The sequence below is a fragment of the Callionymus lyra genome, chromosome 5 (assembly GCF_982586985.1).
Source record: "Callionymus lyra chromosome 5, fCalLyr1.hap1.1, whole genome shotgun sequence".
Taxonomy (NCBI): Eukaryota; Metazoa; Chordata; class Actinopteri; order Syngnathiformes; family Callionymidae; genus Callionymus; species Callionymus lyra.
In genome coordinates this window covers 29,756,713-29,772,320 of record NC_141822.1, presented here as the reverse complement: position 1 = coordinate 29,772,320, position 15,608 = coordinate 29,756,713, and the positions used below count along the sequence as shown (strand labels likewise).

The window sequence follows — 15,608 nt, the reverse complement described above, 5'->3', positions numbered from 1 at the left end:
CTGAATATCCTTGCTTAACTGAAACAACCAGACGGATACACTGGTGAACGGACGCTCTTGATGTTTGCCTTGGCCCGTGTTAACGAGCTGCAGGTCGTTAAGCTGTGCAATCCAGTGTCCTGCATTGATTTCCCATTAAATAGGCATCGCTCAGCCTGCCCCCCCCACACTTCAAATAATCTTTGTGCAGTCCTGAGATAGCTGGTGTGATTGGTGATTTTATCAACACAATCTGATCGCACACGGTAATGTCTGACACAAGAGCACCGTAATAAAATACTGAGATGTATAAAAAAAAAGAAAATAAGCAAGAGACGTTTCTCGGTCACTCCCCTAATTAGTAACACTTTATACTGAAATGTTTTTCACCTTTCTCTAGACAAGTAATGGAGGAGGAGGAGTGGGCAGCGGAGTTGTCGGTGGTGGCGGTGGAGGAGGGAGTCTGAGCGACTACTCGTCGTCGGTGCCGTCCACACCATCCACCAGCCAAAAGGAGCTCCGCATCGACGTCCCTCAGACCACCAACACACCCACCCCGGTCCGAAAACAGTCCAAACGCCGCTCCAACCTGTTTACCGTGAGTACCCTGCACTCCGGTCCCAAAACACAGACTTGTCAGTCGTCATGAAGTGACATTAAAGGATCTGTGGTCCACAGTCGAGGAAAGCCAGTGAGCCGGAGAAGGACAAGAAGAGCATGGACACCCGAGCGGACAGCATCGGCAGTGGACGAGCCATCCCCATCAAACAGGTGACGCCTCCGGTCTCTCCTCCACAAATCCCAAATCTCAGTTGGCAAATCACAAACTTGAGGTCAATTAGCGTCTCCTCCACTTAGACTCCGCCCCCTTAGCTGCTCCCTAGTCTTTAATGAAAGAGGGGAAGTGGGCGGGACCACGAGCGGACAAACTGAAGCAGCTCTAATTTGCAGGAATCAAGCTCTTCTCCGGGCAAATCAGGCAATTAGCGAACACTTGTGGCTCCAGCGCTCGTCTTTATTTGTCTCATCAGAGAGGGCGAGACCAACGCAAACGTGCAGAGCGGAAGGACCCCGCTGTGGCTGTGCACCACTGCAGACCATAATTAATTCTGATGCTGCTATTGTATCATCACAGATCAGAAGCTGCTGATGGAAGCTTCTCTCTCTAAATGGAATGCTGCATATATTTTAAAAGTTGTAGTGAATCATGCCAAAATCTAATCATTCAATAACTATAAAAGTGTATTTTGTTTTTCAATCCTAAAATTGAAATGTATGGTTAAGAATGTTTAGTTCAGGTTGATGTTGAAGCAGAAAAGACACAGCATTTATTTTTCCAGGATTATTTTGAGTGTTTCTGATGCTTCACTTGGTCTTAATGAGATGTCCCTTCGAAGCAATTTGAGTGTTTAATCAAGCCTTGGCAGGAAACCGGGCATTTCCACGGCGCCTCTTACCATCGGCAGCAGCAGTTTTCCGTGTTCCTCCAGCAGAGATCGGAAGCGTCCAGCTTTGTTTACAGAGCGACATCTGCTCGTCGGCGCTAATTACTCGATAATCACCGCAGAGAGCCGACGCGCCGCTAACGAGGAGCTTTGAAACAAATTAATTTCCTCAGACATGTCTGCGGAGCGGCCGGGATCTCAAATGCACCGCAGAGACTTCGGATGTTGCCAAACCTTTGTTGACACACCATGTACCTACGGAGCGAGCAATTAATTATCTTAACAGTGATCAGAGCGCGCGAGGAAATGCTCATTTGAACTGTTAAAATAAACGTAGGTTACTGTTATGTGTATGACTCAGAGAGCATGTTAAAAACATGGTTACAGACTGAAGGAGTCGATCACGTTCAAATCGACTTCATTGCAACCCTCACAACTATAAACACAGCAGACGATAACTGAAAATTCACGTAAATGTTTACACACACACACACACACATAATGACGAGTGTCGAGGATGTAGTTGTATGCAGATGAGTGGGCGTGGCCAGCTGGTCGTGTCGGGCCTGCCCCTCCCCCCTCTCCCTCGCTACTTGACTGGAATGTTATTTACGCTGTAATTGATTACGGTGGGCGCCGCTGGCAGCGGGCGGGCCGTAATTTCACGCTTGGCAATAAAAGATGTCTCATAATCCGCTTCATTTAGCCGCCAAAGATTTTAATGAAATTAATGCGCTCCTAATTAAGACGGCCCAAATTAAATACCCGCTATCAAGGCCTTAACGAGGGCACGCGGCTCTGCCCCCTCCTGACTCCGACGCCATCTCCTCGGGAAAGGTTTCGGCTGGATGACAATTCTGACACGCACCTCTGCAAATGAGATTTTCTGGTTTTTTATTTTGGGAATAATGAAATTACAAGCGTCAATCATGTTTTTTTCAATGCGCTTAGACATGATCCAGGTGGTCTCAACGGACCACAGGAGGGGAAATGTGTGTTTCCGACTCGCCCTGTAAAAGTATAGTGCCGTTAGTCAAGTGGTGTGCGTGAACTAGGGGCGTCGTGTTCCCCACAATGACACGTCTACAGCAGCGGTGTTGAGTTAATTGATTTTGTAATTAATTAAGCAGAACGACTTCTTTTTATTTGATGTCGTCTCTCTGTCCTTCACATCTCCGCGTCATCAACTTCAGGTCTCCGACTGTTTTACTAGCACTCGCCAAATGTCACTTTAGTTATTGTTCACTGTTTATTTTCTTGTTCTTAGGAAAAGTGCTGACGATTTTAGTGTAAAGTAAAAATGTTGAATTTGCACATGTAATTCTACGTAGAGAACCGTCAAGTTTCAAGTCGGTGACAGGACATGGTGGCCAAAGAAGATGCTTGAAGTTGTTACCTAGCAACATTAACAAAGATCTTTGTGCTGGACATTGACCCATTCTGATCCAGTCAAGCCGATGTTTACCTACAGCTCACCAGTCTGACAAGAAGATGGATGACCTCTGATGATGAAATGTGATAATGGTCTCCTCAACCCTACTGACAAAGGTTGCCTGTGACACCTCTAATTTAGGTGACCCCTCTCTGCACAAAAGTTCTCCTGCCTCTGAGGTCCTCCTCGTGTCTAGATGGAACATATCTTCCCCTGAATCCGCTGTCAGGCGCCTGAGGAGTGTAGGGCGAGTCCATTATCCCGGGAGAATAGTATGTGATGGAGAGATTAGCCCGGAGATTAGTGGGTATCAGTGAATGGCAGCAGAATGGAACGCTCCCTTATCACCCCTCAAATTGGCCAACATTTTTCATAACAACGTGACATAAAGAAGTTTAAGTTCATTAATTCTTCGGAGCGCTGTGATGTGATCTTTAGTCACGAGCCTGTAGGTGCGCACAGCCGCCACCGCGTCGCCTAAAAAATGACCTCATCTCCTTTCTTTAAGCAGATGACCTTTTCTTTGGTACCTCGGCGTGACAACACGATGGCGACGATACGTCAGTATGACAACACTTTCCATCGACGATTCATCTGTGAAGCGTAGCACTTCAGACGCGATGTATTTCTCTTATCAATCAAAAAGGAAGAGTCTGGTCTTTCTTTGACTGATACCAGGAATGAAGTACAATATTTGTTGGCTGGCAAGCAGTTGGTCAACAGTTATTTTCCATTTCAGTCCTCGCGTTCCCTTTTTTTCCTGAAGATCATTTTAGCTGCTTTAATGCCCGAGGTTGATTTTTCGACGTCTAACGAATGACTGGATCCGCTTGCCGCCGTCGGCTCGCGACCTTTTCTGAATCACTTCCCCTCAATACTTCATTCACCAAGGCGGCGGAGTAAATCTCAGTATTTATCTGGGACATTTGTTTCCCTGAGTGGGGACCTTGTGAGCTGTCATGCCCCTTATGCATGTGTGCGTGTGCGCGCCGACGTGTGTGTCCCGGACCGGGCCGAGCAAAAAGATGGAGCGTATCACCCATCAGAAGCTTCCGTGTTCAATTAGCGTCGTCGAGTGCTGACGGATGTCTCGCCCCGTCTGGGAGGGAAAACCATCAGTCTGAAAGATTGTATTTATATTTGATATATTTAAAAACCCTCTTCTTCTTCTGTGACACCACTGCTGGTGAGAGATGAGCAGGAATAAAACCTGCTTTCCTCCAATTATTCATCAAGAAATGTTAAAAATGGGTTTTGTCAGACGAACAACAGAGTTTTTTAAATGAGTATAAGAAATTAAAATCATGTCATGGATCATTTTAAATGAGCTTTTTGTTCTCCATTATTCCACAGGTTAAATGGAGTATACAAGCATAAAAATAAAATCCAAATTGCCAGATCGCGAGTTAAGGTTGTTAGCATAGTTTGGTACGTTACACTACATAACTATATTTATAATGGTGATACTGCCCCCATTCGCCTTTTTATCATAAATGCATGTTCTTGTCCATATTTAACACTCGCAGAAACAAACATAAAGTCCGGGCAACACAATTGCACACGCGAACATATCAGCTGGAATCGCCGGGAGCATCAGTTGCTTATGTCTACGGGAACATAAATGTCGTTAAATACGAGACGATCATTATAAGCTTCACATGCTCGTGGTCGCCGCCTGTTGTGATGTCATGTGCAATTACGGCGGATTTCTCATCGTCTCCTGCCTCGCTGAGGGTCGACCCTGACCCACCGCTGCTGCGACCCACCGCCACCACTGCTGGAGCTTTAATCAAAGCTGAGCGGTGAGAGCGGCGGTCTTTTGTCCGTCACCCTTCCCTCTCTCCGCTGGACTCTATTAAACGCCGCGTCGGCGTGTTAATGTGGTCGAGGTCCAGTGGAGTGACACGCGTGGCAGCGCTGCGGTAATTGCTAATCAGTGGACAGTTTCACCCTCCCTCTCCCCACTCTGATCCCCCTTCGCCTCCTCCCTGACCTCCCTGCTCTCTCCCCTAATGAATGAGACTCGGATGAAGTGTAGGTGGAGCCGGCCGGCCTCGGCCCGATGTGTGCACGGACGAGTGTTGTTTAGGGCTCGTTACGGCTCCTCGGAAAACACACACTTTAAGTATATTCACTTCAGTTCATTCAAATCAAAAGGAACCAATGCACATTTGTCTCCTCAAATATTTTGATATTTGCTTGCATGATTATTCTTACTCACTTGATTTCCTATTTGTTTTGTTACAGGGAATGCTACTGAAGCGGAGTGGAAAGTCGCTCAACAAAGAGTGGAAGAAGAAATATGTGACGCTGTGCGACAACGGACTGCTGACTTATCACCCGAGTCTCCACGTAAGAAACACTCCTGAGCTCGTAGACACACACTAATAGAAGTCCATCACTTAGAGCAGATGATGCAGTAAATTAGGGTTAAAACTCATCATGAACACTTCAACACACAAATGCCCCGCAGCTACGCACACACACACACACACGTCCATCTACATGTTTGCAGACAATAATCTAATGAAAGTCAATCAGAGGCGCTAATTAATGAGTTTGTACAGAGGAACGATGTTTAAAAAGCTAATTTAACAAAAGATCATTTGAACTCGCAAACATGCTACTCAACCTACTCAATTTACATGGTGCACAAAAGCTTAAAATGTGTTCCACAAAAGTTTGCACAGGTTTACTCAGTGATGATTCTACAATTGTTTAGAAATCTAGAAGATGCTAAACCTGCACACACCCTTGTCAGAAGTGAAAAAAGACTAAAAGTAAAGCTTGTTTGTAAATTAAAAAAAGCTTCACTGTGGTGCTCATCACTTCCTCTTTAATGTTCACCAGCTTCATCCTCTTCTCCTTTACTGCTGCTACAGCGCTCTATCCATCTTTGACCGTATGGATCCATGTTTCTCCCCTTGTCAGCAATCTCATGTTCATACAGTAGTACACACAGTTTACTCGCACACACACTTATAGCGCTATCAACACAGACTCGTCCCCACCTGCTGTCGATACACACATCATCCATCGCGAAAGATGATAAAATCCCTTCTTGGTGCAAATGGAGACTCAATTACTGTGGTCAATCTGTCGGAGGTGTGACAGCGTGCGCGCAACTGTGTGTGTTTGTGGGCTAGAGGACTCTCCAGTGGCTTGTTAAGATGCCGTCCAGAGCACTTGGCTTTGAATTGGCCTTTTGTCAGCCAAGCTGCAGCAGTGGGAGGCATTCAGGAGGGGTCGGGGGGCTGTGAGCAGCGTGTGAGGTGGCGGCGAGCTTGGAGAGGAAGTGTGTGATCCTAACACTCGACTGGAGCTCAAGTGTTGGAGAGGATTTAAGAACATAATTAGATTTCTGCTGCGATCAATCAGCGATTTAGAGGCGCTAATGAGGGTCTTTACCAGTGTCCTCTCTAACATGGTTTTATCAATTCAACTGATGCATAGTTAAATTGATTTAAGATGAAACTATATCTAATATCAAATCATAGTTTTCATGTGTCTCGGGTTTAAGAGGAGACGTAAAGAAAAAGTCCAGAGTTGACTGTTTACCATCCAGTCCTTGTTTAACTTCTCCCTCTGGTTCAAGAGCAGCCTGAACTCCCACAGGAATCCAGACCGAGCATCTTAGAAGTCATTAGCATTTATATAATTCACTCATTTTGTTCTGAGCTTTAAGAGATTCTGCTGTGTGGATAATATGCTGGTTCGTCTGTGAGTGGGCGGAGCCAATCAGTGGAGCACTTGAATGGTTCTTTAAGGATTATCTTGTCTTTGTTTGCTTGTGTGTGATTCAAGGATTTGTAATGTGCGCTGTCGAGTAATACGCTTGGGACACAAGCTGTTAGCATAACGACGGAGACGCCAATTAAGGTCCAGAGAAGGAGCTGCAATTAGAGAGATTATTGCATGTGTTTCTGTTTGTCGAAACACATGCTCTAGTATATTTTAATATGTTTTAGGTGTTTTATTTCAAGAAGTACGTGTGACCTCGTCCGACAGTATTTGGGTTCTCAATGTTATTCTAATTGAGCAGAGAATAAAACCTAAAGGACATTTTGTAAACCAATATTTTTACTGAAAACTCCTTAATGCAAAACATTGTTGAAAGGTTTACAAGACATTATGTTCCTTTTCTCTCAGGACTACATGCAAAACATCCACGGCAAAGAGATCGATCTGCTGCGGACTACTGTCAAGGTCCCTGGGAAGAGACCACCAAGAGCAGTGTCCACTTGTGCGGTCGCACAGAGTCCCAAAACCAATGGGCTGACCAAAGAAATGAGCAACCTGCAGCTCGGACAAAATTCAGGTGAGAATTAAGTTCAACTAGGCTGATGCTGAAGAGAGGAAAGACAGGAGAATGTAACGTGCCTCTCCGGAGGTGACTCTGTAAAGACACAATAAAGAGGAGAATTGACACAACAATGTTGAAAATCTAAACTTGTACGGCGTGTTTTACAAAAACATATTTGTCTTCATGGTTGATGAATGTGGTGTCATGTGTTTTTCATGTTCAGTTTCAAACAGCACATCAGCATCTCAGGTGACCAGCGGCATCAACCTGGTGTCGTTTAACAGTCGTGGCGTGGATGGGATGCATCAACGATCTTATTCCGTCTCCAGCGCCGACCAGTGGACGGATGCCACAGTAATTGCAAATGGTGAGATAAACCAACAACACAAACTGGACACTCATTTTTGTTTGCCATCACCCATTATGATAAAAAAAACAACCATTTTCTTTGAAGTCTCACTGTTGGATAGTACAAGACCACTTGATATTCCAAGTTTGTATTCAACCAAAAACGGCTGGAGAAAAAATAATCTTCAGTAAAAATTTAAAAAAGTACTTTATTGCTTTAAATCAAATAAAACTGCGAAGGAGACTGCCTGCCTCGAGTCCGGTCCTTCCAAGGTTTCTGCCTCTTACAGGAAGTTTTTCCTTGCCACTGTGAGTTATCATGAGCTCTTGGCAGGGAACCAGAGTCGCACTGTTAGCATAGACCAGGTTCAAACTAAAATTGTAAATAACAACCTGCTTTGCATCACATACAAAACTAGACTGTGCGACTCTGGTTTTATTGGGTCCAACATTTATCCAACAACTAAGTTGTTTATGAAAAACTGTTGATGGACAATGGATGCCCCACCACAGAATGGACAATACAATTGTATTCTGTGACTGTTACAGTTTACATGTACTGCATTGTAACTGGTGAAGGTATGTAAATAAAAAGAGAAAAAAAATAAATAAATAAATAAATCAATCAAATAAAACTCCCTGATTGCCATCAATTAATACATATTGTAGCACAAACAATGGAATCGTAATAAACTGCTGCTCTGGTTAAGAAATTGAGTCTGACTGTGTGTGTGTCGACCAAAATACTTAATTTAATACTTAATAAATTTGAAAAAACATTGCAAAAGTGGATAAAAACAATGGAGTAAATTTGTCTCAAAAGCATCTCATTGAGTATTATTCAAAAATGTGTTTAAATTCTAAGATCACGTTTCCCACTTTGAATGTTTCAGAGTGATTTGACTCCATAGATGGCAGTAAAAGGAAGTAAACAACACTTTAGATCTCAGTAATACTTTATTGTTCTAAACCAAGGATGTTGAATTTCCCTCTAGTTTGTATTGTACAATTCACAATAAAAATCATTGCAAAGGTATAAGGAGGTTACATCACATTTACAGCATGACATTTACAAGGATTGAACAGCCGACACACACAACTGTCTATATCAAGCACGCGGACACGATGTCAATTCACGTGTGCTGGTAGATTGACAGCCGTCGAAGCCTCTCACAGCTGCTGTGAAGATGAGTTTCCCTGACAGTGATGGCATCAGTGTTTCAGCCTTGAGCTCTCCTTAATATAACATTTAGAGCTGTGAAACGTTTGTGTCACGCACATTTCTGTTGATGTTACCAGTGAATATTTTGGTAAATTGTTTTGTCATTTTTAGACAAATATGATTGTGTTTTTTAATTGATACGAGTATGTGTGATTCTTCTTAAAAATGATAACTCGTTAATTATAACTATTAAAGATTTGGTGATTTGTGTTTGCCACTTAAATTGATCATTCAGAGCAGCTGGTGTCTGCGGTTGATGTGGCACCATTGTCATCAACCTGAGGGGGATGGGTGGGGGTGGGCTCCTCCAAGCGGCCTTAATTCCCGCTCAGAACATGGTCCTGTCAGCGACAATCCATTCTCACATTTTTCCACTCCAGCTCAAACTAAATGATGGCTAAGTGATGTCTCTCCTCCAGGCCTCGACCGGCGCTTGTGGAGCGTCCACAGAGAAACGTCGGCTCTGCAGCTGTCTGCGACCATGTGATGATGATGGGAAATGAGTTTGGTTCAGTTTTGCATAGAAGTGTAGAGAGGAGATGGCAGCACGATGAGAGGGGTGAGGAAGAGAAGGGGGATTACATTTAAAGTGGAAGGCACTAACTAGAGCTGTATTGTTCAGGAATCGAGTGCAAAGCGTTTTTTAAAAATATTCAAGAAAGTGACGAACCATTAGCCGAATGTACTTCAATCTCAGACCCACATTTTCGCACAATAATCACTTCCTTTTATTGTCATTCCAGACCTGGTTTTGGGTGACCCGATCTGCTCCAGTCCCAGTCTCTCTAGCGCCATCAATCCAAAGATGGAACCACCGCCTTCGCCACACGCCAACCGCAAAAAACACAGGCGGAAGAAGAGCACGAGCAACTTCCGTGCAGACGGACTCTCTGGTACTGCTGAAGGTAACATCCTCGGGTTCTTTGGCCCTTTCTTTCCTCCTGATGTCTCTATTGTTTATTTATTTCATGCTTATATTAAACGAATGTTACAATATGTTTGAGAGGGATGAGCTGAAATGGACCCTGATGTTACCAGGTCTTCTCATGTCTCTCACAGACACACTCTTGTATGAACAGATGTGTGTGTTCAGTTTTTCATCAAGCAGCTGACGATGCGAGCAGTTCTCACAGAGACAGATCGACACTTCTGCTCCGCCTTTTATCTCCTCGATATATTTCTTCTTCAATTGTCCGTTTCCTTATACGTTTCACTCCCTCCTTCCTCCCTTTTCTTGCTACCATCTCTGGAGCCATCTTCAATTATTTTTTTATTTTTCTATACCTTCCATTTTCTGCATTTTTTCTTCAAGCTTTCTTTCTTCACTCTGTTTATTCTATATGTTATATGTAATTCTTTCCCTTCTCTTCCCTGCTGTTCTTACTTTTATGTTTGTATATATAGTAATTTGAGCAACATGATTACTAGTTTCCCTAAAGCAAGTACCACACTTGCACCTATTTATATTTCTTTCTTAGCAGCACTTCACTCAGTTTAACTTTTTCTCCAGATATTTTATCACCCAGCACTTGAAGTGCCTGTGTGTGCTTGTGTGTGTGTGGCGTAGCTCACAAGCAGGTTTAACTGATATCAATATTCTACATGTGCAAAATCTTTTATCAGCTGTGTCACTTCCATTATTCACTAACAGACTCCCAATTTAGCCGTTAAGCACCGAGTAGCCCCTCCGCGGTGGCTTCGCCTGTCAGCCGCGGCGAGCCGGTGAAGTATCATTGTGTCAGAGTGAAGCTCGTGCTAATTCATGAGGGCCACACGCCCACCGAAGTCTCGCCCCCACCCAGGTAGAACCACAAAAAACGTCCCATTCTTTGATGGCACTTATCGCCAGTTAGATATATGAGCACTTCTTAACCAACATTGATTTATGTCGTTTGCATCATTCTTAAAATTGTGACACCACAGTTTCACCTACAAGAGTTGACATTTCACAGAAAGAGACGAGAAGCAGATTTATCTGCTTGACATGTCGTTGCTGATGAAGAAGAAAGATTGTTCTGTTGTTTTCTGGCAGGTGTTGCTTGGAGAACACATCTCAACTCTGACCCAGAATAATAACAATATACTTTTCACTTTTAAATCATTCACGTTAAGTCACTGTATCAGACACGACACCTTGATCCCTGCATCATGATCCCCCCAGTATCATATGTTGATGGGTCAAGGTTAGCCCCGCCCACCCGGGCTCATCACTGCCACAGTGCTCATTAATGAGCAACCAATCGGACGACAATAGAGACGTTTGAAGTCTTGAAGTGGGCTCTTCACCCCAATGGTTCTTTTAATCACACCTGGAAGGGACTGAGCCTCTTTCTTGCCCCCATAGATCAGATCATCCTCCACTCCTCGCTAACGAGCTGCGGTTTGATTCCTTTCCTGCCCCCAAGACCTTTGAAAGTCCACCTGGCGCTCTCACACACTCGCACACACACACAAACACACACACAGGTGTTTGATGTTGCTCCTCTGCAGGTCGCTCAGACATTCCAGCTCAGACTTTTGATTTGTCAACCAGCAAACTTGCGTCGCAGGTGAAGACGACACTCGATAAAATGCTTTGATCTACAACCGCAGGGTCAAAAGTCACCTGCGGAGGAAGAAGAGAGTGAACGTGAATTCCTTCTGTGCAGCTTAAGAATCCAGGTTTTTCAGATATATGCAACGTTTCTGTGTCTTCTTTAACGGACGACTTTAGTTTTTGCATCATCTCATTGTTTACAAATAAGCTCCATTTCGAACATGTGTTTATGAAAGCAGGTTTTTTAATTTACAATATGGGTTCTGGGATTTTGTGCGCCTGGTTGTCAGTCACTGGCCGCTGCCTCAGGGGTGAACAATATTACAGCGGTCAAGAGGTTGATGTGACATCGCCAGCCTAGTGTTCTTAAATGTCACTGTTTGAGGATTTGATCCAGATTTACTCCCCTAAACAAAACCACACATTAAACATGACTCTCTTTCTCTTTATCTTTAATGATTCAGATAAAGCCATCACTGTCATGACACCATCACGTATTTCCTGTGCCGTCTACTAACCATCTTATAATCTGTAATACAACCATTATCACATGTTAAATCTTACATAATTGACCCTCTGTTATCAGCTACATTTTGCTTATGAGCTACAGTGTGTATATGTAGTTCCTATATTGGTACATTTCATAATCCTACCAACATGCATCATTGTTTTGATTTTATACAACCAATAACTTGTTTTGTCCAGAACAGGCTCTCTACTGTAGACATGGAAACATGCTGATGATCAGGATTAAGTGGCTTCCTTCGTAAAACAACCTGGCTTCTGTTGACATGTGACCCCCTTTCTCTTGTTTTCTCGTCCGTTTTTGTTTCTTCCTATTGTCGCAGCCAAGCGTAAAGCATGGAAACTAAATCGGGTCGCTAGCCTGCGCAGCATTTACGCCAACAGTCGGCACAGCTCGGAAGGTAAAAAACTGCGCTGGTGGGCATCTGGCAGACAGGCGAGGCCCACCCAACGTCCCTGCTATGCTGCAGGGTTGGAGTCATCATTCTCTAGTAAGCAGCGATTTGCGGCGTTGGAGGACGTCACAGTTCAAACTTGAGAAGAATTTCTGTGAATTCTATCCTGTTTGAACTCCCTCTGATGCGTAAATGGCTACCCTTGTGCTTACGTGATGCTCTCCGTGTGTTTGTTTCACTTGTGCGGTGGACACATTGGTCTGTTCCTGAGTCACATGAACCAGCCTCTTCACCTGTGAGTGTTGAATCAACACTTCCCACCTCCTGCAGGGAGGCACGCCTCACCGTCCTGTCTTCCCTTCAGTCCCGATGATGTGTTGTTTGATGGCGTCTTGTTCATTGAGAAGTTGTCATTCCAGTTGAACACGTTTTATTTATTGATGTGGGTTTGATTTTATTTGAGCCGCCAGGTTATATTAGATGCTAATATGCTAATGATAAATGCTACAAATGGTTTGCCTTCATCCAACACTTTAAAGGTGTTGTTCTGTTTTGACAATTTCCCTCCAAACCCCCTTCTGTCTCTCTAGGTCTCAAATAGAAGTGTATAATTTTCTTTCTTCAGAAGTCCCAACGTCGTCTGCGATATTTTCCAGGTTATTAAAGTTGTAAAAGGCCCAGAATAATATTGCGAGTAATGATCCGTGTCGGCAAGCGATCCTGTGTGCGCTGACATTTAAGCCTTATAATTTGAGTTCCCCGAGGCCCACCTCCGCTGTCACCCCACACTCCCTCCCCCGTCTGCCTCCTGGGTCGGCCCGCCACCTATGCACCCCCTCCCTGCCTCCTGTAAATGCTCGATGTTTGGTTTTGTTGTGTTTCTACTGCGGAAAGGTTGCCCGTGTCAGAGTTCACAAATTGCCTCGCCGGCACTCCACGAAAGCCATGCAACAGTAGCCGAGAGCATTTGTAATAATTACCAGAGCTCTGCCTTAGCCAGCCATCGCTGCCGTCATGTTTTCATTAAGATTTGTTCATGATACACTTGTGCATGGAGACTCGGGTGCAGAGAAATCTCATCGAATCAAAAGATATAGAAGGTTTTAAGCAGTAAATTCCAGCTAGGACCGACATACAGGACGATACTGTTTAGTCCAGTTTACACTTTGAATTTTCCGTACAATCAAATAACTATGTCACTAATTGTTGATCTGAGCTTGAAATGTAAGAAGACAATATATTCTTATAAATTTACCTTGAACAGCCTTTATGTTGCTGAGATTTCATCAAGAACTTCCTGTCTCTAATACCATTTCTCTGTCCCTTTTTTTTTTCTTTTTAAATTACAAATAAAGCTTCAAGTCGACTTTAAATGCCCCAAAATCTTTTCGATAGGATCACTTGCAGCACAGTTTTCTTTCACTTTAGGGATTTTTCTCAAACTTTCTCTTCATCTACTTTTTCTGACAGAGGCTGAGGAGAACCTGGAGTTCACCATCGTTTCCTTGAGTGGGCAGGTGTGGAACTTTGAGGCCACATCATACGAGGAGAGGGACTCATGGGTGCAACTAATTGAGAGTCAGATTCTGGCCAGTCTGCAATCTTGCGAGTCTGCTAAGAACAAGGTAGGTGGTCATAATCTTCTGTTCACCGAATTCATTTGATTAAAAAAAGTTGTTACAAAATGTATTGTAAAAACACAATCTTAAGTGCAAAACTAACTTAAACATGGACTTTATTTCTCACTCTTTGCACATACAGACTCCTTAAGTCATTGTTTTGTATCATCATTTTATAATTAACTTTGGCTCTTCTTCTAATTCAGTCGCGACTGACGAGCCAATCGGAGGCTCTGGCACTTCAGTCCATCAGGAGTATCAATGGAAACACCCGCTGTGCTGACTGCGACACTCCAAGTAGGTTATTGAAACCCAGCTGTGACTTTACACCAACAAACATATGTTGGCAACATTTCACAATTTTCATTCTGTCGTGTTTCAGACCCAGACTGGGCCAGTCTGAACTTGGGTGCCCTCATCTGCATCGAGTGCTCGGGCATCCACCGGAATCTGGGCACGCATCTGTCCCGGGTCCGATCGCTGGACTTGGACGAGTGGCCATTAGAACTGATCAAGGTGATGACGGCGATAGGAAACGAGCTGGCCAACAGTGTATGGGAGGCTGACGCCAACGGACGCATGAAGCCCGGCCCTGACGCCTCGAGGTATTTTCCCAAGGGAACCAAATTTGAGAATATTTTGTTTTGTCCCAGCGAACATGATTGTGTGTGTGTGTGAGCTCACAATTGTAAGCTAATTATCAACTGCCATCAAAACAAATGATGGTTAACTAGCATCAGTGTTAGGATTTTCTTTACTAATGATTGTCTGGACGAGAGAAGTAGATCCTATCGTCTCATAAACACACTTTCATATAACATATACTGACAAAGCCAACATATTTGAATGGACAAAACATCTACGAAGAGGGTATTTCTCCAGTGATGTAGCTTCCTTAATGTAGAAAGGAAAAAGGAGTTTAAAGTCGATGATTTTATTGAATGTGGCAGGATTGCTCTTCATGTTTAGTCAGTACAGAAGAGGTATGGAGGGTGGGGTCTACCCCTCTTCCCCTCGGTGGTCTCCTCTGTGACTAATGGACGACGAGGTTTCATTTAGCGAACGGCTGATTTAATGATCCTCACATTAATTATCATGCTGATGATGTTAAATATGGCCTCCAGCCGCACCTCCCCTCCCCTGTTCCATCCCCGGCTCGGTCCGTGAAGGTCTGCATCTCAACTCCCTCCTGCGTTGAGATTTAGGAAGAGAGGTTTGTTAAGGTTTCGTCGGATCAAAGAGGAGAAAATGAAGGTTAGGAATAAAAAAATAACTTCTACACTTATAGAAGTAGGAGAGAATAAGGTAATGTTAAAGAGGAAGAAAATACACAAAAGATTTAAGTGCTTTATTATGTTTATTTCATTGGCTCATAAAATTAGATTTAACCTCAGTACAATGCTAAAAATTGAGATTCTTTATTTAAAAAATACTTACAATAATATAAAATAGAAAACAACTTTTAAGACCCTTTTTCCCTCATATGAAAGTAGATGTTTTTTCAAAATGACAAGCCACTTTATATAAAAGTATTAATTATTATTATTATAATTTTTAGTATTCTAGTTTGTTTTCCTGTACTTTAAAATTTTCGATTAGTTTTGCTTTACATTGAATCCATTATTGACAAATCTTCTACTAATTCACTATCATCACTCGTACAGTCTGAAGTCTGGATTATCGCAGCAGCAGTGGGCGGAGCCCGAACTTTCAGCATTTTCAAATGCACTTGGACTGCTGCCGACGTCTAAACGCTGCTGTTTACCCAGTGGCCCGCGGTGTCACTGTCATCACCTACACTGGC

At 43.5% G+C, this 15,608-nt stretch overlaps 1 protein-coding gene across 4 annotated transcripts in view; it reads left to right on the top strand.

The window, feature by feature from the left end:
• agap1 (ArfGAP with GTPase domain, ankyrin repeat and PH domain 1) overlaps positions 1-15,608 on the top strand; it is a 45,255-nt gene that overhangs the window by 22,245 nt on the left and 7,402 nt on the right. For 3 of the 4 annotated variants that reach the window (XM_087791814.1, XM_087791812.1, XM_087791811.1), the window contains 9 exons: positions 380-577; positions 658-750; positions 5,104-5,208; positions 7,006-7,174; positions 7,383-7,526; positions 9,473-9,634; positions 13,656-13,810; positions 14,011-14,101; positions 14,187-14,409. In XM_087791814.1, coding sequence (XP_087647940.1) covers positions 380-577; positions 658-750; positions 5,104-5,208; positions 7,006-7,174; positions 7,383-7,526; positions 9,473-9,634; positions 13,656-13,810; positions 14,011-14,101; positions 14,187-14,409 — 1,340 coding nt within the window. Of the gene's footprint in view, positions 1-379; positions 578-657; positions 751-5,103; positions 5,209-7,005; positions 7,175-7,382; positions 7,527-9,472; positions 9,635-12,113; positions 12,470-13,655; positions 13,811-14,010; positions 14,102-14,186; positions 14,410-15,608 lie in introns of those variants that run through there. The other variant, XM_087791813.1, reaches the window with a different exon arrangement.